Source organism: Salmo salar, chromosome 09 (genome assembly GCF_965601325.2).
Source record: "Salmo salar chromosome 09, fSalSal1, whole genome shotgun sequence".
Classification (NCBI taxonomy): Eukaryota; Metazoa; Chordata; class Actinopteri; order Salmoniformes; family Salmonidae; genus Salmo; species Salmo salar.
In genome coordinates this window covers 133,267,764-133,294,818 of record NC_138299.1, presented here as the reverse complement: position 1 = coordinate 133,294,818, position 27,055 = coordinate 133,267,764, and the positions used below count along the sequence as shown (strand labels likewise).

Genomic DNA, 27,055 nt, shown 5'->3' with positions numbered 1-27,055 from the left:
TTGACCCAGCCACAGTCAATGATATGAATATAAACATATTGTTAACGCAACTGTGATAAAACCTAAACCCCTACTCACTCACACATTTGATTAAGGCTAATTGTAGACAAATTGAGCCAACGAGCTCTGCAGGTTCAAAGCAAAGCAAAATATGATGTTTGATTGTGATCAAACTGTGCACAATATTGTCACTGTTTCATTGCTACATTGTGATAAGTCTTGACTTTCACAACCCCAGTCTTGAGTTGTCCTGGAGGTCCAGGGGGAAGGTCTTGGTGAGATTTCACGAAGGGAGCCCTTTTCCTGGGCTTCAAAGCAAAGGTATGGGGGTGTTCCCCATGGAAGTGAGGTAACCAGCTAAACTCTCCACACCTGTGTAGGCTGTGTGGTACTGTCCATTAATATGTAGGTCTGATGGACCTCCACATCCTCCGTCCATCTCCTCATCTTCCTCCTCTTCCTTCCCCAGCCCGACAGAGATCAACTCTGATGTCTGATTGACAAGACAGGTGCTCCTCAGACTTGACCCCAGGAGGAAGAGTGTTGGCTGGGAAGATGAGGGGGACGGGGAGGGACTGATTGCCACCAGCGAATCAGGAGCCAGGCTGTCCTCTCTCAGCTCCTCCCACAAGTAACCTGAGAGGAGAGTGAACAGGGTTGCAAATCTTGTTGTAGAGTGTATAAAAATATTTCCTGAATATGGTTCTCTCTCTCTCTCTCTCTCTCTCTCTCTCTCTCTCTGTCTCTCTCTCTCTCTCTCTCTCTCTCACACACTCTCTCTCTGTCTCTCTCTCTCTGTCTCTCTCTCTCTCTCTCTCTCTCTCTCTCTCTCTCCTCTCTCTCTCTCTCTCTCTCTCTCTCTCTCACACACTCTCTCTGTCTCTCTCTCTCTCTCTCTCTCTCTCTCTCTCTCTCTCTCTCTCTCTCTCTCTCTCTCACCATGGAGCTGCAGGTCAGTCAAGCTTGGGTTGAGCGTGTCGATATCGTTACTAGCATCTCCCTCTAGCTGTAGCTCCTGCATGCTCCTGGGCCCAACGTCATACTCTGCCTGTATGGTGGCGCTACAGCTGGAGGGTGTCTGCCCCGCCAAGGGGGAACCCAAGGTACCCACATTGGGAGGGATACCTGATGGAGGCTGCTGTCCGCAGGGGGAGTAGAAGGAGAAGGGGTGGGGGGTGGTGGGGGACATGTAGCGGGGGTGCTGGTTGACTGTCAGGGTGGAAGGGGGGACGTGGGGGTAGAGGAGACGTTGGAGAGGGCGACAGGGCTCTGGAGGCTGGGATGAAGTAAAGGAGGAAGGGGTAGGGTTGTAGTTTGTGGTGGATCTTGCCAGTGGGGTCTGGTGGTAAAAAGGTAAAGATTTCAGATTCTCTGGTCTTTCCCCCAACAGGCGATCCAGGTCCTCTGAGAAAACAGAGAGAGAGCGCGCGAGAGAGAGAGAGAGAGAGATAGAGAGAGACTGTGGGTAAATTGAGATGACCTTACATTTATCTCCTGTAACAGCTGCCAAAAAGGCTGAGTGGATAGAATCACCAGAATGCTGGTGTTGCTCGGTCTCCAAGGTAACATGCCCTGTCTGTAGCAACACAAGCTGTACTTGAATCTTTCTGAATAACATAGAACCATCTTATTTAGGGTGTCATTTATGCCATGACGGACCTGAGGATTGCCAAGCTTACAGTCCATTAAAACACTAGCATCTGAACTTTGAGGAAGTGCAAATAAAACATAGCCCAGGTCTAAGGGGAGTCCTGGTCTGTGATGTATAGACCACCTACCTGGCCTGGCCATGCTCTTGCGGACAGTGAGGGGGTCTTTGCGGCGCCACTTGTGTAGCTCCTCCTGCATCTTCTCTATCTTGGCTGGGTTGAGGGCCCACAGGCAGCCCTTACGGGAAGAGTTGCCAATCTTATTCTCCACCTTCTCAAAGCACTTATTCAGAGACAGGTTGTGGCGGACCGAGTTCTTCCATCCATCTGGAGCCGTCTGAGACAGAAAGGAGAGGAAAAATGTACAGTAACAGTATTTTCATTTTCCATGGGATACTTTTTTCCCTCCAATTTTTAATTGTTCAATTTTGATATACTACTGTATAGTTTGTGGCTATGTAAATAATCAAGGTATTGCATTGAATTATATTTAACATATTTATGAATTTCTTAAAGGGGCTATCTGCGATTGATGCATCCATTTTTTGACATTTCAATGAATGATATTTACCCACTCATCCTTGAAGAATATAGCTTAGAAGTTAGTTCAGAACCCAACATATACGCTTGTTTTACTCCACTGTTTGTAAACATTCAAAGTAAATAAACAATATACAGCTTAAAATATAATGTGATGTCATGGATGGTCAGTCTTTGCATCCATAGCTCTGTCCAGCCCCAAACCTCAGCTTTTTACCCAAATAGGGGTTAAAAGTAATTAAAAATCAAGTCAAAAGTCAAGAGGAACCAAAGCAGGGGTAGTGCCACGTTGCACACACACAAACAAACACATACACGCCACACACACACACACACACACACACACACACACACACACACACACACACACACACACACACACACACACACGCACGCACGCACGCACACACACACACACACACACACCCAAGAGGCAGTCTCTCAGTCATAGGTCCTACACAATGTTCGGCTGAAGAGGAGCCAAAGCTGTTGCAGTGCCACGTTGTACATTCCTCCTCTTCCTACGCCAGACAGACAGACAGACAGACAGACAGACAGACAGACAGACAGACAGACAGACAGACAGACAGACAGACAGACAGACAGACAGACAGACAGACAGACAGACAGACAGACAGACAGACAGACAGACAGACAGACAGACAGACAGACAGACAGACAGACAGACAGACAGACAGACAGACAGACACAACCACTTCCTGGGTCTATAAGCACCGTGATGGATGGGAAGACACTGATCAAGCCTTAACGGGTATCAGCCGGGTTGACCCACGGCTAGCCTCGTTAAACACAGGCTGGGTCCCAAATAGGACCCTGTTCCCTAGTGCACTACTTTTTACTAGGTCCTAGAGGCCACGCCTGTATTCTCTATAGAACAGGTAGGGGTTGATGATACCTAACAAACGGCTGGGGACGAGGCTAGTCTACGGCAAAGGCTGCTTCTGCTTTGGCACACCGTTGGATCTATATGCACTATTATAGTATCATTCATCATTCAACTATGGAGGCTCTAAAGACAATATATGGTTTCTCTCTCTCTCTCCATGTCCTTCTATAAAGGGCTTGTCGCCAGATATGAGAGGATTGAAGATCAGCAGGCGTTGATCTCTCAGTGATTGAGTCATTCAAACCACATGTAAATACATTTAATTACAAGGTATTTACTTTACAAGTGTGGTTAAGCCCAATGCATGTCACTTGTGTGTCCTTGTATTCATTCGTTTTGGAAAGTTAGGTGACGCAAAGTTCATACAAGGATGTATAGCAATAGTTACAACAACTCTGCCTGTGACATTGCACAGATAAAATACATAGGATGAGAATAATGAAAGAGTTAAGAAGACACAGAGATGACTGTTGGGTCAGTGAGAAGACATAACGTCCTCCTGCTGTACCTTGAAGTAGGGGAAGTGTTCAGTCATGAACCTGTAGATCTCACTAACTGGGAGACTCCCTGTCTTACTGTTCCTCAGAGCCATGAAGATCAGAATGCTATGGATTGAAGACAAACATTGTAGTCAGTGTAGTCAATCAGTTGTAGTCAATATTATATTATTATTGTATATTATAACATATATTATATTATTTAACATCACAGTGTTGTTTATTCATTACATATACAGTACACTCTTATAAAAAATGGTTCCAAAAGGGTTAATCGACTGTCCCCATAGGAGAACCCTTTTTGCTTCCAGGTAAAACCCTTTTTGGTTCCAGGTAAAACCCTTTTTGGTTCCAGGTAAAACCCTTTTTGGTTCCAGATAGAGCCCTTTTTGATTCCAGATAGAGCCTTTTTGGCTTCCATGTAGAACCGTCTGTAGAGAGAGTTCTACCTGGAACCAAAAAGGGTTCTCCTATGGGGACAGATAGCTAAGATTCTAAGAATGTACATCCTTCATGACAAGGATCCATGTTGACATCCACAAAACACTAAAAGGAAACAAGTTGTTATTATCATATTAACTCAGCCTCTGAGGAAAAAGTCAGAAAATAGGTATGGTAGATAGAAATGACAATAACCACTGTAGATCTAGGGCATGGGGCTGCCTCACACACACACTCCATCCACCTCACACACATCTCATCCACCTCACACACACTCCATCCACCTCACACCTCACACCACCATCCCCCCCACCTCCACCACCTCACACCCACACCCCCCCATCCACCTCCACCCTCCACCACCTCACACCCACACACTCCATCCACCTCACACACACTCCATCCACCTCACACCTCACACACATCTCATCCACCTCACACACACTCCATCCACCTCACACCTCACACACCCTCCATCCACCTCACACCTCACACCTCACACCACCCCATCCAACTCACACCTCAAACCGGACACCTCATCCCCCCATCCACCTCACACCTCACGCCGCACACCTCACACCCCCCCATCCACCTCACACCCCCTCCATCCACCTCACACCTCACAACTCACCCCCCCCCCATCCACCTCACACCTCACACCCCCCATCCACCTCACACACACACTCCATCCACCTCACACCTCACACACACTCCATCCACCTCACACCTCACACACATCTCATCCACCTCACACACACTCCATCCACCTCACACCTCACACACACTCCATCCACCTCACACCTCACACACTGCTCATCCACCTCACACACACTCCATCCACCTCACACCTCACACACCCTCCATCCACCTCACACCTCACACACCCTCCATGCACCTCACACCTCACACACCCTCCATCCACCTCACACACACCCCATCCACCTCACACCTCACACACCCTCCATCTACCTCACACCTCAAACCGGACACCTCATCCCCCCATCCACCTCACACCTCACACCTCACATCCCCCCATCCATCTCACACCTCACCCCCCCCATCCACCTCACACCTCACGCCGCACACCTCACACCCCCTCCATCCACCTCACACCTCACAACTCACACACACCCCATCCACCTCACACCTCACACCCCCCCATCCACCTCACACCTCACACCTCACATCCCCCCATCCACCTCACACCTCACACCCCCCATCCACCTCACACCTCACACCCCCCCATCCACCTCACACCTCACACCTCACACCCCCCCATCCACCTCACACCTCACACACCCCATCCACCTCACACCTCACACACACCCCATCCACCTCACACCTCACACACACCCCATCCACCTCACACCTCCCACACACCCCATCCACCTCACAACTCACACACACCCCATCCACCTCACACCTCACACACACCCCATCCACCTCACACCTCACACACCCCATCCACCTCACACCTCACACACACCCCATCCACCTCACACACCCCATCCACCTCACACCTCAAGTCTCACACACCCCATCCACCTCACACCTCACACACATCCCATCCACCTCACACCTCACACCCCCCATCCACATCACACCTCACACCTTACTAACCTCACACCCTTCTGCTAGCTTAATAGCCCCGACCTGCTAGCTGTCTGAATTGCAGTGTCTCCAGCCAGCCCAACCACTCACTGGACTCCTGTCATTACTCGGCTACGCATGCCTCTCGTTAATGTCAATATGCCTTGTCCATTACTGTCCTGGTTAGGGATTATTGTCTTATTTTACTGTAGAGCCTCTAGCCCTGCTCAATATACCTTAGCCAACCCTTTAGTTCCACCTCCCACACATGTGGTGACATCAGCTGATTTAAATGTTGCTAGAGACAATATCTCTCTCATCATCACACAACGCCTAGGTTTACCTCCAATGTATTCACATCCTACCATACCTTTGTCTGTACATTATGCCTTGAATATATTCTATCGTGCCCAGAATCCTGCTCCTTTTACTCTCTGTTCCGAACGTACTAGATGACCAGTTCTTATAGCCTTCAGCCGTACCCTTATCCTACTCCTCCTCTGACCCTCTGGGGATGTAGAGGTTAATCCAGGTGTGAATAGGAGTGCCTAGCTCCACTTCTATTCCCCGGGTGCTCTCATTTGTTGACTTCTGTAACCGTAAAAGCCTTGGTTTCATGCATGTTAACATTAGAAGTTTGTTTTATTCACTGCTTTAGCACACTCTGCCAACCCGGATGTCCTAGCCGTGTCTGAATCCTGGCTTAGGAAGACCACCAAAAACCCAGACATTTCCATCCCTAACTATAACATTTTCCGACAAGATAGAACTGCCAAAGGGGGCAGAGTTGCAATCTACTGCAGAGATAGCCTGCAGAGTTCTGCCTTACTATCCAGGTCTGTACCCAAACAATTCGAGCTTCTACTTTTAAAAATCCACCTTTCCAGAAACAAGTCTCTCACCGTTGCCGCTTGCTATAGACCACCCTCTGCCCCCACCTGTGGCCTGGACACCATATGTGAACACCTCTGCTGTTTTCAACCAAGATCTCAGCGATCACTGCCTCATTGCCTGCAACTGTAATGGGTCTGTGGTCAAACGACCACCCCTCATCACTGTCAAACGCTCCCTAAAACACGTCCGCGAGCAGGCCTTTCTAATCGACTTGGCCCGGGTATCCTGGAAGGATATTGAGGATGCCTGGTTATTCTTTAAAAGTGCCTTCCTCACCATCTTAAATAAGCATGCCCCATTCAAAAAATGTAGAACCAGGAACAGATATAGCCCTTCACTCCAGACCTGACTGCCCTCGACCAGCACAAAAACATCCTGTGACGTACTGCATTAGCATCGAATAGCCCTCGCGATATGCAACTTTTCAGGGAAGTTAGTAACCAATATACACAGGCAGTTAGGAAAGCTACGGCTAGCTTTTTCAAACAGAAATTTGCATCCTGTAACACAAACTCAAAAAGGTTCTGGGACACTGTAAAGTCAAAGGAGAATAAGAGCACCTCTTCCCAGCTGCCCACAACACTGGGAAACATTGTCACCACCGATAAATCCACTATAATTGAGAATTTCAATAAGCATTTTTCTACGGCTGGCCATGCTTTCCACCTGGCTACCCCTACCCCTACCCCGGTCAACTGCCCTGCACCCCCCACAGCAACTCGCCCAAGCCTCACCCATTTCTCCTTCACCCAAATCCAGATAGCTGATGTTCTGAAAGAGCTGCAAAATCTAGACCCCTACAAATCAGCTGGGCTAGACTATCTGGACCCTCTCATTCAAAAATTATCTGCCGAAATTGTTGCAACCCCTATTACTACCCTGTTCAACCTCTCTTTCGTATCGTCTGAGATTCCCAAAGAATGGAAAGCTGCCGCGATCATCCCCCTCTTCAAAGCGGGAGACACTCTAGACCCAAACTGCTACAGACCTACAGTTGGTAGAGCGTGGTGTTTGCAACACCAGGGTTGTGGGTTCGATTCCCACGGGGGGCCAGCAAAAAAAAATAAAAAAAATAAAGAAATTGTATGAAATGTATGCATTCACTACTGTAAGTCGCTCTGGATAAGAGCGTCTGCTAAATGACTAAAATGTAAATGTAAAAGTATTTGATCCCCTGCTGATTCTGTACATTTGCCCACTGACAAAGAAATGATCAGTCTATAATTTTAATGGTAGGTTTATTTGAACTGTGAGAGACAGAATAACAACAACAAAAAATCCAGAGAAACGCATATAAAAAATGCTATAAAATGATTTGCATTTTAATGAGGGAAATAAGTATTTGACCCCTCTGCAAAACATGACTTAGTACTTGGTGGCAAAACCCTTGTTGGCAATCACAGAGGTCAGACGTTTCTTATAGTTGGCCACCAGGTTTGCACACATCTCAGGAAGGATTTTGTCCCACTCCTCTTTGCAGATCTTCTCCAAGTCATTAAGGTTTCGAGGCTGCCGTTTGGCAACTCGAACCTTCAGCTCCCTCCACAGATTTCCTATGGGATTAAGGTCTGGAGACTGGCTAGGCCACTCCAGGACCTTAATGTGCTTCTTCTTGAGCCACTCCTTTGTTGCCTTGGCTGTGTGTTTTGGGTCATTGTCATGCTGGAATACCCATCCACGACCCATTTTCAATGCCCTGGCTGAGGGAAGGAGGTTCTCACCCAAGATTTGACGGTACATGGCCCCGTCCATCGTCCCTTTGATGCGGTGAAGTTGTCCTGTCCCCCAAAGCATAATGTTTCCACCTCCATGTTTGACGGTGGGGATGGTGTTCTTGGGGTCATAGGCAGCATTCCTCCTCCTCCAAACACGGCGTGTTGAGTTGATGCCAAAGAGCTCCATTTTGGTCTCATCTGACCACAACACTTTCACCCAGTTGTCCTCTGAATCATTCAGATGTTCATTGTCAAACTTCAGACGGGCATGTATATGTGCTTTCTTGAGCAGGGGGACCTTGTGGGTGCTGCAGGATTTCAGTCCTTCACGGCGTAGTGTGTTACCAATTGTTTTCTTGGTGACTATGGTCCCAGCTGCCTTGAAATCATTGACAAGATCCTCCCGTGTAGTTCTGGGCTGATTCCTCACCATTCTCATGATCATTGCAACTCCACGAGGTGAGATCTTGCATGGAGCCCCAGGCCGGGGGAGATTGACAGTTCTTTTGTGTTTCATCTATTTGCGAATAATCGCACCAACTGTTGTCACCTTCTCACCAAGCTGCTTGGCGATGGTCTTGTAGCCCATTCCAGCCTTGTGTAGGTCTACAATCTTGTCCCTGACATCCTTGGAGAGCTCTTTGGTCTTGGCCATGGTGGAGAGTTTGGAATCTGATTGATTGATTGCTTCTGTGGACAGGTGTCTTTTATACAGGTAACAAGCTGAGATTAGGAGCACTCCCTTTAAGAGTGTGCTCCTAATCTCAGCTCATTACCTGTATAAAAGACACCTGGGAGCCAGAAATCTTTCTGATTGAGAGGGGGTCAAATACTTATTTCCCTCATTAAAATGCAAATCAATTTATAACATTTTTGACATGTGTTTTTCCAGATTTTTTTGTTGTTATTCTGTCTGTCACTGTTTAAATAAACCTACCATTCAAATTATAGACTGATCATTTCTTTGACAGTGGGCAAATGTACAAAATCAGCAGGGGATCAAATACCTTTTTCCCTCACTGTATATCTATCCTACCCTGCCTTTCTAAGGTCTTCGAAAGCCAAGTTAACAAACAGATTACCGACCATTTAGAATCCCACTGTACCTTCTCCACTATGCAATCTGGATTCAGAGCTGGTCATGTGTGCACCTCAGCTACGCTCAAGGTCCTAAACGATATCATAACCGCCATCGATAAGAGACATTACTGTGTCGCCGTATTCATCGACCTGGCCAAGGCTTTCGACTCTGTCAATAGAGCTCCATTTTTATGGAATGGTCTGCCTACCCATGTGAGAGATGCAGACTCGGTCTCAACCTTTAAGTCTTTACTGAAGACTCATCTCTTCAGTGGGTCCTATGATTGAGTGTAGTCTGGCCCAGGAGTGTGAAGGTGAACGGAAAGGCTCTGGAGCAACGAACCGCCCTTGCTGTCTCTGCCTGGCCGGTTCCCCTCTCTCCACTGGGATTCTCTGCCTCTAACCCTATTATAGGAGGGGTGCGTCACTTGAGTGGGTTGAGTGACTGACGTGGTCTTCCTGTCTGGGTTGGCGCCCCCCCTTGGGTTGTGCCGTGGCGGAGATCTTTGTGGGCTATACTCGGCCTTGTCTCAGGATGGTAAGTTGGTGGTTGAAGTGATCCCTTTAGTGGTGTGGGGGCTGTGCTTTGGCAAAGTGGGTGGGGTTATATCCTTCCTGTGTGGCCCTGTCCGGGGGTATCGTCAGATGGGGCCACAGTGTCTCCTGACCCCTCCTGTCTCAGCCTCCAGTATTTATGCTGCAGTAGTTTATGTGTCGGGGGGCTAGGGTCAGTCTGTTATATCTGGAGTATTTCTCCTGTCTTATCCGGTGTCGTGTGTGAATTTAAGTATGCTCTCTCTAATTCACTCTTTCTTTCTTTCTTTCTCTCTCTCGGAGGATCTGAGCCCTAGGACCATGCCTCAGGACTACCTGGCATGATGACTCCTTGCTGTCCCCAGTCCACCTGGCCATGCTGCTGCTCCAGTTTCAACTGTTCTGCCTGCGGCTATGGAACCCTGACCTGTTCACCGGACGTGCTACCTGTCCCAGACCTGCTGTTTTCAACTCTCTAGAGACAGCAGGAGCGGTAGAGATACGAACAATGATCGGCTATGAAAAGCCAACTGACATTTACTCTTGAGGTGCTGACTTGTTGCACCCTCGACAACTGTGATTATTATTATTTGACCATGCTGGTCATTTATGAACATTTGAACATCTTGGCCATGTTCTGTTATAATCTCCACCCGGCACAGCCAGAAGAGGACTGGCCACCCCTCATAGCCTGGTTCATCTCTAGGTTTCTTCCTAGGTTTTGGCCTTTCTAGGGAGTTTTTCCTAGCCACCGCGCTTCTACACCTGCATTGCTTGCTGTTTGGGGTTATAGGCTGGGTTTCTGTACAGCACTTTGAGATATCAGCTGATGTAAGAAGGGCTATATAAATACATTTGATTTGATTTGAATCACCACATTCTTATCGGCAGACTCAACAGCCTTGGTTTCTCAAATGACTGCCTCTCCTGGTTCACCAACTACTTATCTGATAGAGTTCAGTGTGTCAAATTAGAGGGCCTGTTGTCCGGACCTCTGGCAGTCTCTATGGGGGTGCCACAGGGTTCAATTCTCAGGCCGACTCTCTTCTCTGTATACATCAATGATGTCACTCTTGCTGCTGGCGATTCTCTGATCCGCCTCTACGCAAATGACACCATTCTGTATACATCTGGCCCATCTTTGGATACTGTGTTAACCTCTCTTGGGTAGGGGGCAGTATTTTCACGTCCGGATGAAAAGCGTGCCCAAAGTAAACTGCCTGTTACTCAGGCCCAGAAGCTAGGATATGCATATAATTGGTAGAATTGAATAGAAACCACTCTAAAGTTTCTAAAACTGTTACAATCATGTCTGTGAGTATAACAGAACTGATATGGCAGGCGAAACACCGAGGACAAACATACAGTGCCTTGCGAAAGTATTCGGCCCCCTTGAACTTTTCGACCTTTTGCCACATTTCAGGCTTCAAACATAAAGATATAAAACTGTAATTTTTTGTGAAGAATCAACAACAAGTGGGACACAATTATGAAGTGGAACGAAATTTATTGGATATTTCAAACTTTTTTAACAAATAAAAAACTGAAAAATTGTCCGTGCAAAATGATTCAGCCCCTTTACTTTCAGTGCAGCAAACTCTCTCCAGAAGTTCAGTGAGGATCTCTGAATGATCCAATGTTGACCTAAATGACTAATGATGATAAATAGAATCCACCTGTGTATAATCAAGTCTCCGTATAAATGCACCTGCTCTGTGACAGTCTCAGAGGTCCGTTTAAAGCGCAGAGAGCATCATGAAGAACAAGGAACACACCAGGCAGGTCCGAGATACTGTTGTGGAGAAGTTTAAAGCTGGATTTGGATACAAAAAGATTTCCCAAGCTTTAAACATCCCAAGGAGCACTGTGCAAGCGATAATATTGAAATGGAAGGAGTATCAGACCATTGCAAATCTACGAAGACCCGGCCGTCCCTCGAAACTTTCAGCTCATACAAAGAGAAGACTGATCAGAGATGCAGCCAAGAGGCCCATGATCACTCTGGATGAACTGCAGAGATCTACAGCTGAGGTGGGAGACTCTATCCATAGGACAACAATCAGTCGTATACTGCACAAATCTGGCCTTTATGGAAGAGTGGCAAGAAGAAAGCCATTTCTTAAAGATATCCATAAAAAGTGTCGTTTAAAGTTTGCCACTAGCCACCTGGGAGACACACCAAACATGTGGAAGAAGGTGCTCTGGTCAGATGAAACCAAAATCAAACTTTTTGGCAACAATGCAAAACGTTATGTTTGGCGTAAAAGCAACACAGCTCATCACCCTGAACACACCATCCCCACTGTCAAACATGGTGGTGGCAGCATCATGGTTTGGGCCTGCTTTTCTTCAGCAGGGGCAGGGAAGATGGTTAAAATTGATGGGAAGATGGATGGAGCCAAATACAGGACCATTCTGGAAGAAAACCTGATGGAGTCTGCAAAAGACCTGAGACTGGGACGGAGATTTGTCTTCCAACAAGACAATGATCCAAAACATAAAGCAAAATCTACAATGAAATGGTTCACAAATAAACATATCCAGGTGTTAGAATGGCCAAGTCAAAGTCCAGACCTGAATCCAATCGAGAATCTGTGGAAAGAACTGAAAACTGCTGTTCACAAACGCTCTCCATCCAACCTCACTGAGCTTGAGCTGTTTTGCAAGGAGGAATGGGCAAAAATTTCAGTCTCTCGATGTGCAAAACTGATAGAGACATACCCCAAGCGACTTACAGCTGTAATCGCAGCAAAAGGTGGCGCTACAAAGTATTAACTTAAGGGGGCTGAATAATTTTGCACGGCCAATTTTTCAGTTTTTTATTTGTTAAAAAAGTTTGAAATATCCAATAAATTTCGTTCCACTTCATGATTGTGTCCCACTTGTTGTTGATTCTTCACAAAAAATTACAGTTTTATATCTTTATGTTTGAAGCCTGAAATGTGGCAAAAGGTCGAAAAGTTCAAGGGGGCCGAATACTTTCGCAAGGCACTGTAAAAAAAAACATCAGCCTACCACTACTTTCAATGGCTGTCACTTTTATTATAAGGCGAAGTCCTCCCAGATTGCAGTTCCTAGGGCTTCCACTAGATGTCAACAGTCTTTAGAAAGAGTTTCAGGCTGGTTTTTGAAAAAATTAGCCAGAAATTGTAGTTTTTCTAGGTTGCTTCCATTTTGGCTGTAGTGTTTCCAAGCTCGTGAATCAGAGTGCGTTCTTTGGTATTTTTCTCCGGTAAAGACAATAATGATTCTCCGTCTTAAATTTTATGGTTTATTTACGTATTAGGGTACCTAAGGTTTGATTATAAACGTTGTTTGACTTGTTTGGAAAAGTTTATTAGTAACGTTTGGGATTCAATTTGTATGTATTTTGATGGAGGGAAAGTGGGTGGATTATTTTTTATTTAGATGTAAAGCAATGGGTGACTATATGCATATGATGTTAGAGAGAATAAATACATTTTTCATTTTGAGAGAACTTACAAATGTTATGCAGCAAATTATTGAAAATAAAGTGAACAATGTATCGTTCTACACAACCCACAATACATGGGTTAATGCAGAGCGTGTGCTAAAAATGGAGCAAATCATGAACCATGTAAGACATACGGGGGAGAGTCTAGAATGGACACAACTGGTATCCCGTTTAGTGGATGATTCTGAAGAACTAGAAACACCCTTGTCTAAGGTTTTAGTTTATTTGTTTGAAACACCATTTAATTCTAAGATGTATCATATTTGTTGTTTATATACTTATATAACGGATGTGTGTGTTTTAAAAATTCAGCGATACAAGCCTGTAAATGTAAACCAAGTATACAAGGTGTTGCATGCTTGGGTCGTTGAGAAAACGGGTACTAATATCCTGCTAAGTATCCTGAATTGTCTGTATACGTAATACTTCATGTTTGCAAAAATAAAAATGAAAAATAAAAATGAAATGTTCTCGTTATTTGAAAGGGGCTCATTAATGTTATTGTACATCAGAGAGGCAAGAAGGATGGCGGAGTAGATGTTGAAAAATATTTATTATACCCCCTCTAACCCAGGGTCTTATGGGGGAAGGAGAGGTTCCAGAGAGCTATAGCTGAAGAAACAGGTAGCCGGTCAGGCGTTGCTCAAGTGAATGAATGGCTAGCAGAGCAGGAGGCATACACTGCATAAACCTGTGCCAAAACAATTTCCACGAAATAGAGTTTTTTCCACTCATCCCTTGTCCCAGTTTCAGGCGGATCTATGTGACATGCAGGCCCTTGCAGATAAAAATGATGGAAATCGCTACATGCTACATGCTAACGGTTATAGATATTTTCTCTAAAATAGCATGTGTAAGGGTCTTAAAAAATAAGAGTGGGGCAGCGATGACCCGGGCCTTTGACTCTATCTTGAAGGAAGGAGGAGCACCCAAGAAAGTGCAGACTGACGGCGGTAAATAATTTTTTAATAGTACTTTTCAGAAACTCATGAAGAAGCACAATAGCGTACATTTTGCTAAAGGTTCTGATTTGAAAGCTTCAGTTGTTGAACGCTTTAACAGAACTTTGAAGGAGAGGATGTGGAAATACTTTACGGCTCACAACAGCCATAGATATGTGGATATAGTTCAAGATTTAGTAAAGCGTTACAACTCCAGCTACCATACAAGTATACGGATGAAGCCCTCCGAGGTCTCTTCTGAAAACTCTTTTCAAGTTTTTAAAAATCTGTATGGTTTGTTCCCCCTTCGCCGTAAGATTTTTTTTAATTTTAAATTCATAGTGGGGGACTTGGTACATATATCCAAGTTGAGGGGTGTTTTTGACAAAAAATATGAGCAAGGTTACAGCGATGAGTTGTTCACAGTTACCGAATGTCTACCACGTATACCCCCTGTCTACAAGTTAAAAGATTATGATGGGGAGCTTATAGAGGGTTCCTTTTATGAGAAGGAACTACAGAAGGTACAGATGGGTAAAGACAAAGTCTTTCACGTGGAGGAGATTCTGGATCAAAAGAGAGAAAAGGGTAAAAAATGGGTGTTGGTCCGTTGGAAAAACTGGCCCCAAAAGTTCAACAGTTGGGTATTAGAGCACGATGTGGTGGAGGCAGCAGGGGCTAACTTAAACCCTCATGCATGATAAAAACACCATCATTTGAGTGTACACAGGAGTGCATCATGGAGCACAATGGATTCTACCTGACTCTCCCCAGTAATGCGCCTGCACATATATATATATGAATAACCAAAGTTCGAATTATACAACCAATTTTCCAAAGCCTATAGAGTTATCAGAGGCCTGGGAAGTAGGTCTCAGCGAGATTCCATACCCCCATAGTTGGTATAATATCAAAGATAAGGACTGGGATTTGTATTGCAAAAGGATATCGGAATCCCCAAAACTTATAAAGATTAAAAAAGGGTTCTATAGAACTGTAGAGAGGATCATCTCAGAGTTGAACAAACTCAAAACCCTGAACAATATGGAAATACTCTTGAACTACAACCCTATTCATAAATGTGTACAAATCTCAGGGGATGCTGATGGGGGTGTAAAGACCAGTGGTAATTTAGCCTACATGTTGGGGATGAGTTCCAGTAAATGGACGTATGTGAGAGATAAATTATTTCCATTCCCTGTGGATATACATGCAGGGTTTTACAACATATTTGTGTATACCAACATCATATCCTATCAAAGGGTAGGAGAAAGTTATGTGCCCCTCCTGAGAACAGTTCATATAGAGGGAAAGGATGGTGATGTAGTCACTGTTAACTATGACAAGCCACACTATGTACCTGTAAGCAAGAAATATATTGGAAACATTCTGGTTGAGCTTAAAACAGATCAGAACGAAAACATCGAATTTACTTATGGTAAAACGATTGTAAAACTCCACTTTAGACCCACCAAAACCTCTCTACATATCTAATATATTATTAGTATTTGTAACGCCCTGGCCATAGAGAGGGGGTTTTGTTCTTTATTTTGGTTAGGCCAGGGTGTTACATTGGGTGGGCGTTCTATGTTCGTTTTCTAGGTTTTTTGTATTTCTTTGTTTTGGGCCGTGTGTGGCTCCCAATCAGGCACAGCTGAAGTTCGTTGTTGCTGATTGGGAGTCACACATAAGGAGCATGTTTTTCCTTTGGGTTTTGTGGGTAATTGTTTCTGTTGAGTGTTTTGCACCTGACAGGACTGTTTGGCTGTCAGTTTTCTCGTTTTGTTTTGTGTAGTGTTCTTTATTAAATTAATATCATGATGAACACTAACGCCGCTGCGCCTTGGTCTACTCTCTCTCCCGACAGCCGTTACAGAATTACCCACCAAAAACAGACCAAAGCGCACGGTGTCCCCAGTACGCGTGGAGAGCCCGGTGCATTACATCGCAGCTCCAAACATCTACAGGGGGAGATTGGGCATCGAGCCAGGATGGGTTGTGCAGGCCGTGCGCTCTAGACCTCCAGTGCGTCTTCAGGACTCGGTCTATCCTGTGCCGCTTCCACGGACCAGGCCTCCAGTGGGTCTCCCCATCCTGGTCAGTCCTGTGCCTGCTCCACGGACCAGGCCTCCAGTGGGTCTCCCCATCCTGGTCTCTCCTGTGTCGCCTCCACGGACCAGGCCTCCAGTGGGTCTCCCCATCCTGGTTAAGCCTGTGCCTCCTCCACGGACCAGGCCTCCAGTGGGTCTCCCCATCCTGGTCTCTCCTGTGCCGCCTCCACGGACCAGGCCTCCAGTGGGTCTGCCCATCCTGGTCTCTCCTGTGCCGCCTCCACGGACCAGGCCTCCAGTGGGTCTCCCTATCCTGGTCCGTCCTGTGCCACCTCCCAGGACTAGGCCTCCAGTGGGTCTCCCCATCCTGGTCAAGCCTGTGCCTCCTCCACGGACCAGGCCTCCAGTGGGTCTCCCCATCCTGGTCCGTCCTGTGCCGCCTCCTAGGACTAGGCCTCCAGTGGGTCTCGCCAGTCCAGAGCCGCCAGAGCTGCCCGCCAGTCCGGAGCCGCCAGAGCTGCCCGTCAGTCCGGAGCCGCCAGAGCCGCCCACCAGTCCGGAGCCGCCAGAGCCGCCCGCCTGTCCAGAGCCGCCAGAGCCACCCACCTGCCCGGAGCCGCCAGAGCCGCCTGCCTGCCCGGAGCCGCCAGAGCCGCCCGCCTGTCCGGAGCCGCCAGAGCCGCCCGCCTGTCCGGAGCCGCCAGAACCGCCCACCTGTCCGGAGCAGTCAGAGCCGCCCACCAGCCCGGTGAGTCCTGTGCCTGTGCCTAGGGCCAGGCCTCTTGCATGTCTCCTCTGCCCTGGTGAATCCTGGGTCAGTGCCGCCGGAGCCGCCAGGGACGCCCGCCAGCCGGGTGCAGCCAGAGCCACCCGCCAGTCCGGAGCCGCCAGAGCCGCCCGCCAGTCAGGAGCCGCCAGAGCCTCCCGCCAGTCAGGAGCCACCAGAGCCGCCCGCCTGTCCGGAGCCGCCAGAGCCGCCCGCCTGTCCGGAGCCGCCAGAGCCGCCCACCTGTCCGGAGCCGCCAGAGCCGCCCGTTAGTCCGGAGCCGCCAGAGCCGCCCGCCAGTCAGGAGCCGCCAGAGCCGCCCGCCTGTCCGGAGCCGCCAGAGCCCGCCAACCAGATCACAGTGAGGTACAGTTACCCGCTACCTCTCTTAGCCAGTGCAATAGAGTCAATGCATGGTGCGCGCTTCTTCACAAAATTGGATCTCAGGAGCGCTTACAACCTGGTGCGTATCCAGGAGGGAGACGAGTGGAAGACGGCTTTTAGTACCACCTCAGGGCACTATGAGTACCTCGTCATGCCGTACGGGTTGATGAATGCTTCATCAGTCTTCCAGGCCTTTGTAGATGAGATTTTCAGGGACCTGCACGGCAGGGTGTAGTGGTGTATATTGATGACATTCTGATATACTCCGCTAAAATATCTGTGCAAGACTTTTACAATCTATTCCTGGCTACCGGGAGGCATCTAAAAGAGCTCTCTTTACCTATTGACAGAAATGATTTTGCAGAGGGTTACACATTGTATGCATTCAATTTATCACCTGATGATGACACCTCAGGAAATCTGTCTGTGGTGTCCCAAGGTAACCTCAGGCTGGAAATGCGTTTCCGTACACCTTTAGCCTGGACAGTTAGCATGATTGTTTTTGTATGCTCTGATTCAATCTTGGAAGTGAATGCCCGAAGACAAGTCTTAGTGGATTATTATTAATTAAGGATTTTTGAGCAAAGACATGAATACCCAAGAGCTAGAAGGTCTCATGAGCCGCTTGATTGGAAAACAATTTTGTGTAGTGTGGGCTGATTGAGTCGGTAATACCGACATGTTTCAAGCAGACCACCATAGTCCCTGTGCCCAAGAACACAAAGGCAACCTGCCTAAATGACTACAGACCCGTAGCACTCACGCCCGTAGCCATGAAGTGCTTTGAAAGGTTGGTAATGGCTCACATCAACTCCATTATCCCAGTAACCCTAGACCCTAGTAACCCTAGACCCACTCCAATTTGCATACCGCCCAAACAGATCCACAGATGATGCAATCTCTATTGCACTCCACACTGCCTTTTCCCACCTGGACAAAAGAGAATGAGAATGCTATTCATTGACTACAGCTCAGCAATCAACACAAGCTCATCACTAAGCTAAGGATCCTGGGACTAAACACCTCCCTCTGCAACTGGATCCTGGACTTCCTGACGGGCCGCCCCAGGTGGTGATGTTAGGTAGCAACACATCTGCCACGCTGATCCTCAACACTGGAGCTCCACAGGGGTGCGTGCTCAGTCCCCTCCTGTACTCCCTGTTCACCCACGACTGCATGGCCAGGCACGACTCCAACACCATCATTAAGTTTGCAGACGACACAACAGTGGTAGGCCTGATCACCGACAATGACGAGACAGCCTATAGGGAGGAGGTCAGAGACCTGGCCTGGTGGTGCCAGAATAACAACCTATCCTTCAACGTAACCAAGACTAAGGAGATGATTGTGGACTACAGGAAAAGGAGGACCGAGCACGCCCCCATTCTCATCGACAGGGCTGTAGTGGAGCAGGCTTAGAGCTTCAAGTTCCTTGGTGTCCACATCAACAACAAACTACAATGGTCAAAACACACCAAGACAGTCATGAAGAGGGCATGACAAAGCCTATTCCCCCTCAGAAAACTAAAAAGATTTGGCATGGGTCCTGAGATCCTTAAAAGGTTCTACAGCTGCAACATCGAGAGCATCCTGACTGGTTGCATCACTGCCTGGTACGGCAATTGCTCGGCCTCTGACCGCAAGGCAGAGGGTAGTGCGTACGGCCCAGTACATCACTGGGGCTAAACTGCCTGCCATCCAGGACCTCTACACCAGGCGGTGTCAAAGGAAGGCCCTAAAAATTGTCAAAGACCCCAGCCACCCCAGTCATAGACTGTTCTCTCTACTACCGCATGGCAAGCGGCACCGGAGTGCCAAGTCTAGGACAAAAAGACTTCTCAACAGTTTTTACCCCCAAGCCATAAGACTCCTGAACAGGTAATCAAATGGCTACCCGGACTATTTGCATTGTGTGCCCCCTCTTTTTACACTGCTGCTACTCTCTGTTTATCATATATGCATAGTCACTTTAACTATACATTCATGTACATACTACCTCAATTGGGCCGACCAACCAGTGCTCCTGCACATTGGCTAACCGGGCTATCTGCATTGAGTCCCACCCACCACCCGCCAACCCCTCTTTTACACTACTGCTACTCTATGTTCATCATATATGCATAGTCACTTTAACCATATCTACATGTACAGTGGGGGAAAAAAGTCTTTAGTCAGCCACCAATTGTGCAAGTTCTCCCACTTAAAAAGATGAGAGAGGCCTGTAATTTTCATCATAGGTACACGTCAACAATGACATACAAAATGAGAAAAAAAAATCCAGAAAATCACATTGTAGGATTTTTAATGAATTTATTTACAAATTATGGTGGAAAATAAGTATTTGGTCACCTACAAACAAGCAAGATTTCTGTCTCTCACAGACCTGTAACTTCTTCTTTAAGAGGCTCCTCTGTCCTCCACTCGTTACCTGTATTAATGGCACCTGTTTGAACTTGTTATCAGTATAAAAGACACCTGTCCACAACCTCAAACAGTCACACTCCAAACTCCACTATGGCCAAGACAAAAGAGCTGTCAAAGGACACCAGAAACAAAATTGTAGACCTGCACCAGGCTGGGAAGACTGAATCTGCAATAGGTAAGCAGCTTGGTTTGAAGAAATCAACTGTGGGAGCAATTATTAGGAAATGGAAGACATACAAGACCACTGATAATCTCCCTCGATCTGGGGCTCCACGCAAGATCTCACCCCGTGGGGTCAAAATGATCACAAGAACGGTGAGCAAAAATCCCAGAACCACACGGGGGGACCTAGTGAATGACCTGCAGAGAGCTGGGACCAAAGTTACAAAGCCTACCATCAGTAACACACTACGCCGCCAGGGACTCAAATCCTGCAGTGCCAGACGTGTCCCCCTGCTTAAGCCAGTACATGTCCAGGCCCGTCTGAAGTTTGCTAGAGAGCATTTGGATGATCCAGAAGAGGATTGGGAGAATGTCATATGGTCAGATGAAACCAAAATAGAACTTTTTGGTAAAAACTCAACTCGTCGTGTTTGGAGGACAAAGCATGCTGAGTTGCATCCAAAGAACACCATACCTACTGTGAAGCATGGGGGTGGAAACATCATGCTTTGGGGCTGTTTTTCTGCAAAGGGACCAGGACGACTGATCCGTGTAAAGGAAAGAATGAATGGGGCCATGTATCGTGGGATTTTGAGTGAAAACCTCCTTCCATCAGCAAGGGCATTGAAGATGAAACGTGGCTGGGTCTTTCAGCATGACAATGATCCCAAACACACCACCCGGGCAACGAAAGTGTGGCTTCGTAAGAAGCATTTCAAGGTCCTGGAGTGGCCTAGCCAGTCTCCAGATCTCAACCCCATAGAAAATCTTTGGAGGGAGTTGAAAGTCCGTGTTGCCCAGCGACAGCCCCAAAACATCACTGCTCTAGAGGAGATCTGCATGGAGGAATGGGCCAAAATACCAGCAACAGTGTGTGAAAACCTTGTGAAGACTTACAAAAAACCTTTGACCTGTGTCATTGCCAACAAAGGGTATATAACAAAGTATTGAGATAAACTTTTGTTATTGACCAAATACTTATTTTCCACCATAATTTGCAAATAAATTCATTAAAAATCCTACACTGTACATTCCCCACTGTACATACTACCTCAATCAGCCTGAATAACCAGTGTCTGTATGTAGCCTCGCTACTTTTATAGCCTCGCTACTGTATATAGCCTGTCAATTTACTGTTGTTTTATTTCTTTACCTACCTATTGTTTATCTAGTACCTTTTTTGCACTATTGGTTAGAGCCTGTAAGTAAGCATTTCACTGTTTTATTCGGCGCACGTGACAAATAAACTTTGATTTGATTTGACTGAGGCCTATTTATTGCCTTATCCTACCTCATTTGCACACACTGTATATATACTTTTTCTATTGTATTATTGACTGTATGTTTGTTTATTCCATGTGTAACTCTGTGTTGCTGTATGTGTCGAACTGCTTTGCTTTATCTTGGCCAGGTTAAATAAAGCATCCACCTCACACCTCACACCCCCCCATCCACTTCACATCTCACACTGTCACGTCCTGAACAGTAAAAGAGGTTATTTGTTAGTGTAGTTTGGTCAGGACGTGGCAGGGGTGTGTTTGTTTTGTGTTGTCGGGGTTTTTGGGTTGTGTTCTATGTTTTGTATTTCTATGTTCTATTTTCTATTTTTTCTATTTCTATGTCTAGTTTATTGTTTTGACCTTCAGTTGGAGGCAGCTGTTCCTCATTGCCTCTAATTGAAGGTCCTATTTAGTAGGGGTGTTTTTTCTATGGTATTTGTGGGTAGTTGTTTCCTGTTTAGTGTTTGTTGCACCTGACAAGACTGTTTTCGTCGTTCTTTTTGTTCAGTGTTCATTTTTTTGTTTAATAAAGAAGATAATGAGCATTCACATTCCCGCTGCATTTTGGTCCAATTCATACGATGCCCGTGACACACACACCCCTCATCCACCTCAAACCTCACACAGCCCCCATCCACCTCACACATCACAACCCCCATCCATCTCACACCCCCACATCCACCTCACACCCCCACATCCACCTCACACCTCATGCCGCACAACTCACACACACCCCATCCACCTCACACCTCACACCTTACACACACCCCATCCACTTCACACCTCACTCCCCCATCCACCTCACACCTTACACACACCCCATCCACCTCACACCTCACACCCCCTCCATCCACCTCACACCTCACACCTTACACACACCCCATCCACCTCACACCTCACACCTCACACCCCCTCCATCCACCTCACAACTCACACACCCCCATCCACCTCACACCTCACACCCCCTCCATCCACCTCACAACTCACACACACCCCATCCACCTCACACCTACCACACACCCCCCATCCACCTTACACCTCACACCCCCATCCACCTCACAACTCACACCTCACACCCCCCCATCCACCTCACACCTCACACCCCCTCCATCCACCTCACACACACCCCATCCACCTCACACCTCACACCCCCCATCCACCTCACACCTCACACCCCCTCCATCCACCTCACACACACCCCATCCACCTCACACCTCACACCCCCCATCCACCTCACACCTCACACCCCCTCCATCCACCTCACACCTCACACTCCCTCCATCCACCTCACACCCCCCATCCACCTCACACCTCACACCCCCTCCATCCACCTCACACCCCCCCCATCCACCTCACACCTCACACCCCCTCCATCCACCTCACACCTCACACCCCCTCCATCCACCTCACACCTCACACCCCCTCCATCCACCTCACACACACCCCCTCCATCCACCTCACACCTCACACCCCCATCCACCTCACACCTCACACCCCCTCCATCCACCTCACACCACACACCCCATCCACCTCACACCTCACACCCCCCATCCACCTCACACCTCACACCCCCTCCATCCACCTCACACCTCACACCCCCTCCATCCACCTCACACACCCCCCCATCCTACTCACACCTCACACCCCCCATCCACCTCACACACACCCCATCCACCTCACACCTCACACCCTCTCCATCCACCTCACACACACCCCATCCTACTCACACCTCACACCCCCTCCATCCACCTCACACCTGCAAGCCTGAGGGATAAAGGAGGTAAAACACTCCATGAACAAGGTATTTGTATTATGCAACATTGATACTTGATAGGAGTTTACGTTAAATCATTATTGAAATATATACCATCTGGTCCTCAGAGGACCAGAGTACAAAATGTGCAGAAACTAACTGAAATCATAGCTGAACACCGAATATATATACTTTGGTTCCCTTTCAATCTAAACTGGTAAACTGGTTTTGGGGGTTATTAAAGAACTGACATGCTTACAGTTCAAATTATTTGTGTTTCACCTTGTAAACATTATTTCAAACATGCAGAGAAAGAAGAGTAATTAATATTGAGAAATGGGTTTGATTGAATAAGGTCTTGATTAAATAAGGTCTTGATTGAATACGGTCTTGATTAAATAAGGTCTTTAATATTGTCACGACACCTACGGAAGGTGGCGCCCCTCCTCGCCCGGGCGGCGCTCGGCGGTCGTCGTCGCCGGCCTATTAGCTGCCACCGATTTATGTTTCACGTTCTGTTAGTTAGGCGTAGGTTAGTTATGCACCTGTTTTGTGTTAATTGTTAGTGGGGAAGGGTATTTAGGCTAGCTAGTTAGGTTTGTGGTTTGTGCGGGATTGTTCGTTGTCAGGGTTGTTTGTTTGTTTGTTTGTTTGTTTGTTTGTTTGTTTGTTTGTTTGTTTGTTATGAAGTTCTGAAGTTCTGTGTTTTTCCCCTCTTGGAGTTACGTGTTGTTTTTGGGCTGCGTCCCTGGTGAACGTTCTTTAAAGGGTGGTGCCTTTATTTTTGCACACCCTGCACTTCGTTCTTTGCATATTTTTCTGTGTGAATATTTTATTAAACTTTATTCCCGGAATCATCCGTCTCCTGCGCCTGACTCCACCTCTCCTGATTACTCATCCACCCGTTGTGATAAATATATAATTAATGTTACACCAAATTCCAAAACCTGATTGTAATAGATTGTGATTATGCACATGTATGGAGTATCAAAGTAGCGTGTTCACCTGTATGAGTAGATGGGCTTGGGGAAGGACTGCATGCTACTGTCCTGATGGGTTGGAGTGGAGAGGCACTGGAGAGAGAACCGAGAACTTTTAGATTTTCCACTGGTAGAATACACACCTGGTGAGAACTAGAGAGAACACAAACACACATGGGTGCGCGCATACATACACACATTGTTACACCAGAACTTGTATTACTTTAGCAACAAAGTGAGTACACAGTGAGGTTTTCCGAACCGCACAGCTGTGTTCTGCAAACCCTATCCTGTTACAAGTTCACGGTATGATATAACCAAGCCCTGTTGGCAAAGTGTTATTTTCCTTGGCAAGGTATTTGACAAGTTATTTGGCAGAGTGGCACTAACCCTTGAAAAGATATGCAGTACCGTAGGTAGTTTCTGTGTCAACCAACTTATACAGTGCCAAAATCCCACCCAAACCAACAGTTTGTAGTCCTAAAAAATAGAAATTAGTTTTGTTCTTTGAGAGAATATTAGTCAGTTAACTGGACATTTATGAATTATGAAGCCTTAAAGTGCTTTGTGTGCTTGTTTTGATAACATAAATGCATGAAAATTCAAAAATTTTTACGTTAGCAGATTAAGATTATCTCATAGAACAAAACATATACTATAAGATCTCCTAAACCCGTGTTACCGTAGACCTTATTTTCTGCGTTTATCCAAAAACCCTACAAAACCCCCTCCGTTAGTGCCTACAAAAAAGACACCATTACTATTGCGCTCTATAGCCTACCAAAACCACCCTATTGAGTTAAGCGCCTCTAAGAACCTCCCCCTTAAGTTAACCCCTCCCCCTGTACTTTGGTCCTGCCCACTCACCTGCTGCAGTGGGACTAGGGGGCTGTAGGAGGCATGGCCTTGGGACAGGAAGCAGGAAGGTTCCTTGGGTGCAGCCAGTGGTTCTGGGTAAGAGTGCTGGGAGCCCTGCTGTGTTGAATGAAGGGAATGAATGAAGATAAATGTATTATACAAGTAATGAAATCTGAGGAAACTCATTGGCAGCATTGGTATCATTGTGATGTGTGTGTGTGTGTGTGTGTGTGTGTGTGTGTGTGTGTGTGTGTGTGTGTGTGTGTGTGTGTGTGTGTGTGTGTGTGTGTGTGTGTGTGTGTGTGTGTGTGTGTGTGTGTGTGTGTGTGTGGATAGGAGCAGTAGGTATGATTGAGAGATCTGTCTATGGGGAACTGCTTACGGGTGGGGCTCTCCTCAATGGCCATGTACATTTGGGTATGGTACTAATGTTAGTGTGTACTATGAATGAATAGCCAATTAGAGTATGAGTATCACTGTATCATACCATCAGTCTGGAAGCTTGGAAACTCCCGTTGTATGGATCCCAGCATGTCTGTTCCTCACTGGTAGATGTGTATGTGTCAGTGAAGCTATCTGGAGCCTCCACCTCTCTGAGACAGATGAAGGGATGAGACCCAGGGGGACCAGGGGCCAGGCAACCCGTGGCAACCCCACCATTGCTGAACTGACGACGGTAGGGGTGGAAGCGGTCAGCTGACACTGACCCTAAGTTTGACCTTTGACTCTGTGTTACCATGGCTCCATCAATGCTGTGTCTCCTACAGGTCTCTGCAGCGACATTTCTCTGTCTGTAGGTGGCGCTTTCTCTCTCCCGCTGGGCAGTGGTAAATGACACAGCACTGCTCTCATCACACTGAGGAGAGATTAATATACAAATTGTTAGCTGGTTATTTAGCAACATCCAGAATCTCCTGGCTGGCATCTGCAATCATGAAACAATGCAAGGAAATAGCCAAGAAACACATACATTTTATCTCCTGGCATTGCCTGTGTCCCAAATGACATCCTATAGGGCGCTATTTGGGACGCAGTTTTCCTTTGGGTTTAAACACATCATGCCTGTTTTGGTGGGGGGGGGGGGGGGGATTTACATCTCCTGATAGATAGAGATCTCCAGTATTTACTGGCACATTGCTGCCCCAGGGGTGGGTAATTCATTAGTCCAAAATAAGAGAAACATGATTAATATCAGGATAAAACTTAACACATTTCCTCCAAGGCATCTTGTCCTTAAAAAGGTCCTGTGTGTGTGATAAGTAGATAGGTTACTTAAGCAATAAGGCCCGAGGATGTGTGGTATATGGCCAATATACCACGGCTAAGGTCTGTTCTTAGGCACAATGCAACGCGGAGTGCCTGGATGCAGCCCTTAGCCGTGGTATATTGTCCATATATCACAAACCCCTGAGGTGTATTACTGCTATTATAAACTGGTTACCAACGATACCTGTGGTATACGGTCTGATATACCACGGCTGTCAGCCAATCAGCATTCAGGGCTCAAACCACCCAGTTTATAAATCCTTTTAGATTCACTCATAAACAATCTCCATGTTGCAAGCAGACCTGGGTTCAAATAGTATTCATTTTCTTTCAAATACTTTATCTGTCACAATGAAAATTACCAATGAAAAGCAACCAATGGAACCAAAAAATACTACTTGAACCGAGGTCTGGTTAGTCAAACAGCTATGGGCTTATGCACTAAGATCACAATGTGGATTCTGGAATTACCTCTGGAAGAACAGCAGCCTAATGCAGGTGCAGGAAAGGAGATGAGATGGGTAAAGCATGCATTGCTTTGGGCTGAATCAAAATGGAGGGAGTGTTTCCATCTGGAGTATTTCTGGGTGAAACTGTAAAATAAACTGTTTTCAGTGGATTCTGGTACCTGTGAGTGCACCATCTGCTGGAGGGAGGACCCTGGAGGCTCACAGGTGCGTACGGAGGAGATCTGAGGGAATGGTGTCATTGTCAGGGACCTGTTGGCACTGTGAGTACACGTGGAGCTGGGAGATTCTGTAGACATGATGATGTGCCTATAAGGAAATCTGCACCTGGGAAGAATAGAAACGTGTTTGAGTTTGGGGCGTGGTATACACTAAGGTTATACATATTAGGAACACCTTCC

The 27,055-nt window shown here is 46.8% G+C and overlaps 1 protein-coding gene across 1 annotated transcript; it reads right to left on the bottom strand.

The window, feature by feature from the left end:
- Window positions 1-310: 310 nt before the first annotated feature.
- Window positions 311-26,976, bottom strand: LOC106612922 (forkhead box protein N1). The gene is made up of 8 exons (XM_045687092.2): window positions 26,816-26,976; window positions 25,409-25,777; window positions 24,931-25,038; window positions 24,089-24,156; window positions 3,605-3,701; window positions 1,779-1,986; window positions 940-1,404; window positions 311-636 (listed from the first exon to the last, which is right to left on the bottom strand). The coding sequence occupies exons 1-8, from the start codon at window positions 26,951-26,953 to the stop codon at window positions 311-313; spliced, it is 1,779 nt and encodes a 592-aa protein (XP_045543048.2). The 5' UTR covers window positions 26,954-26,976.
- Window positions 26,977-27,055: the final 79 nt, after the last annotated feature.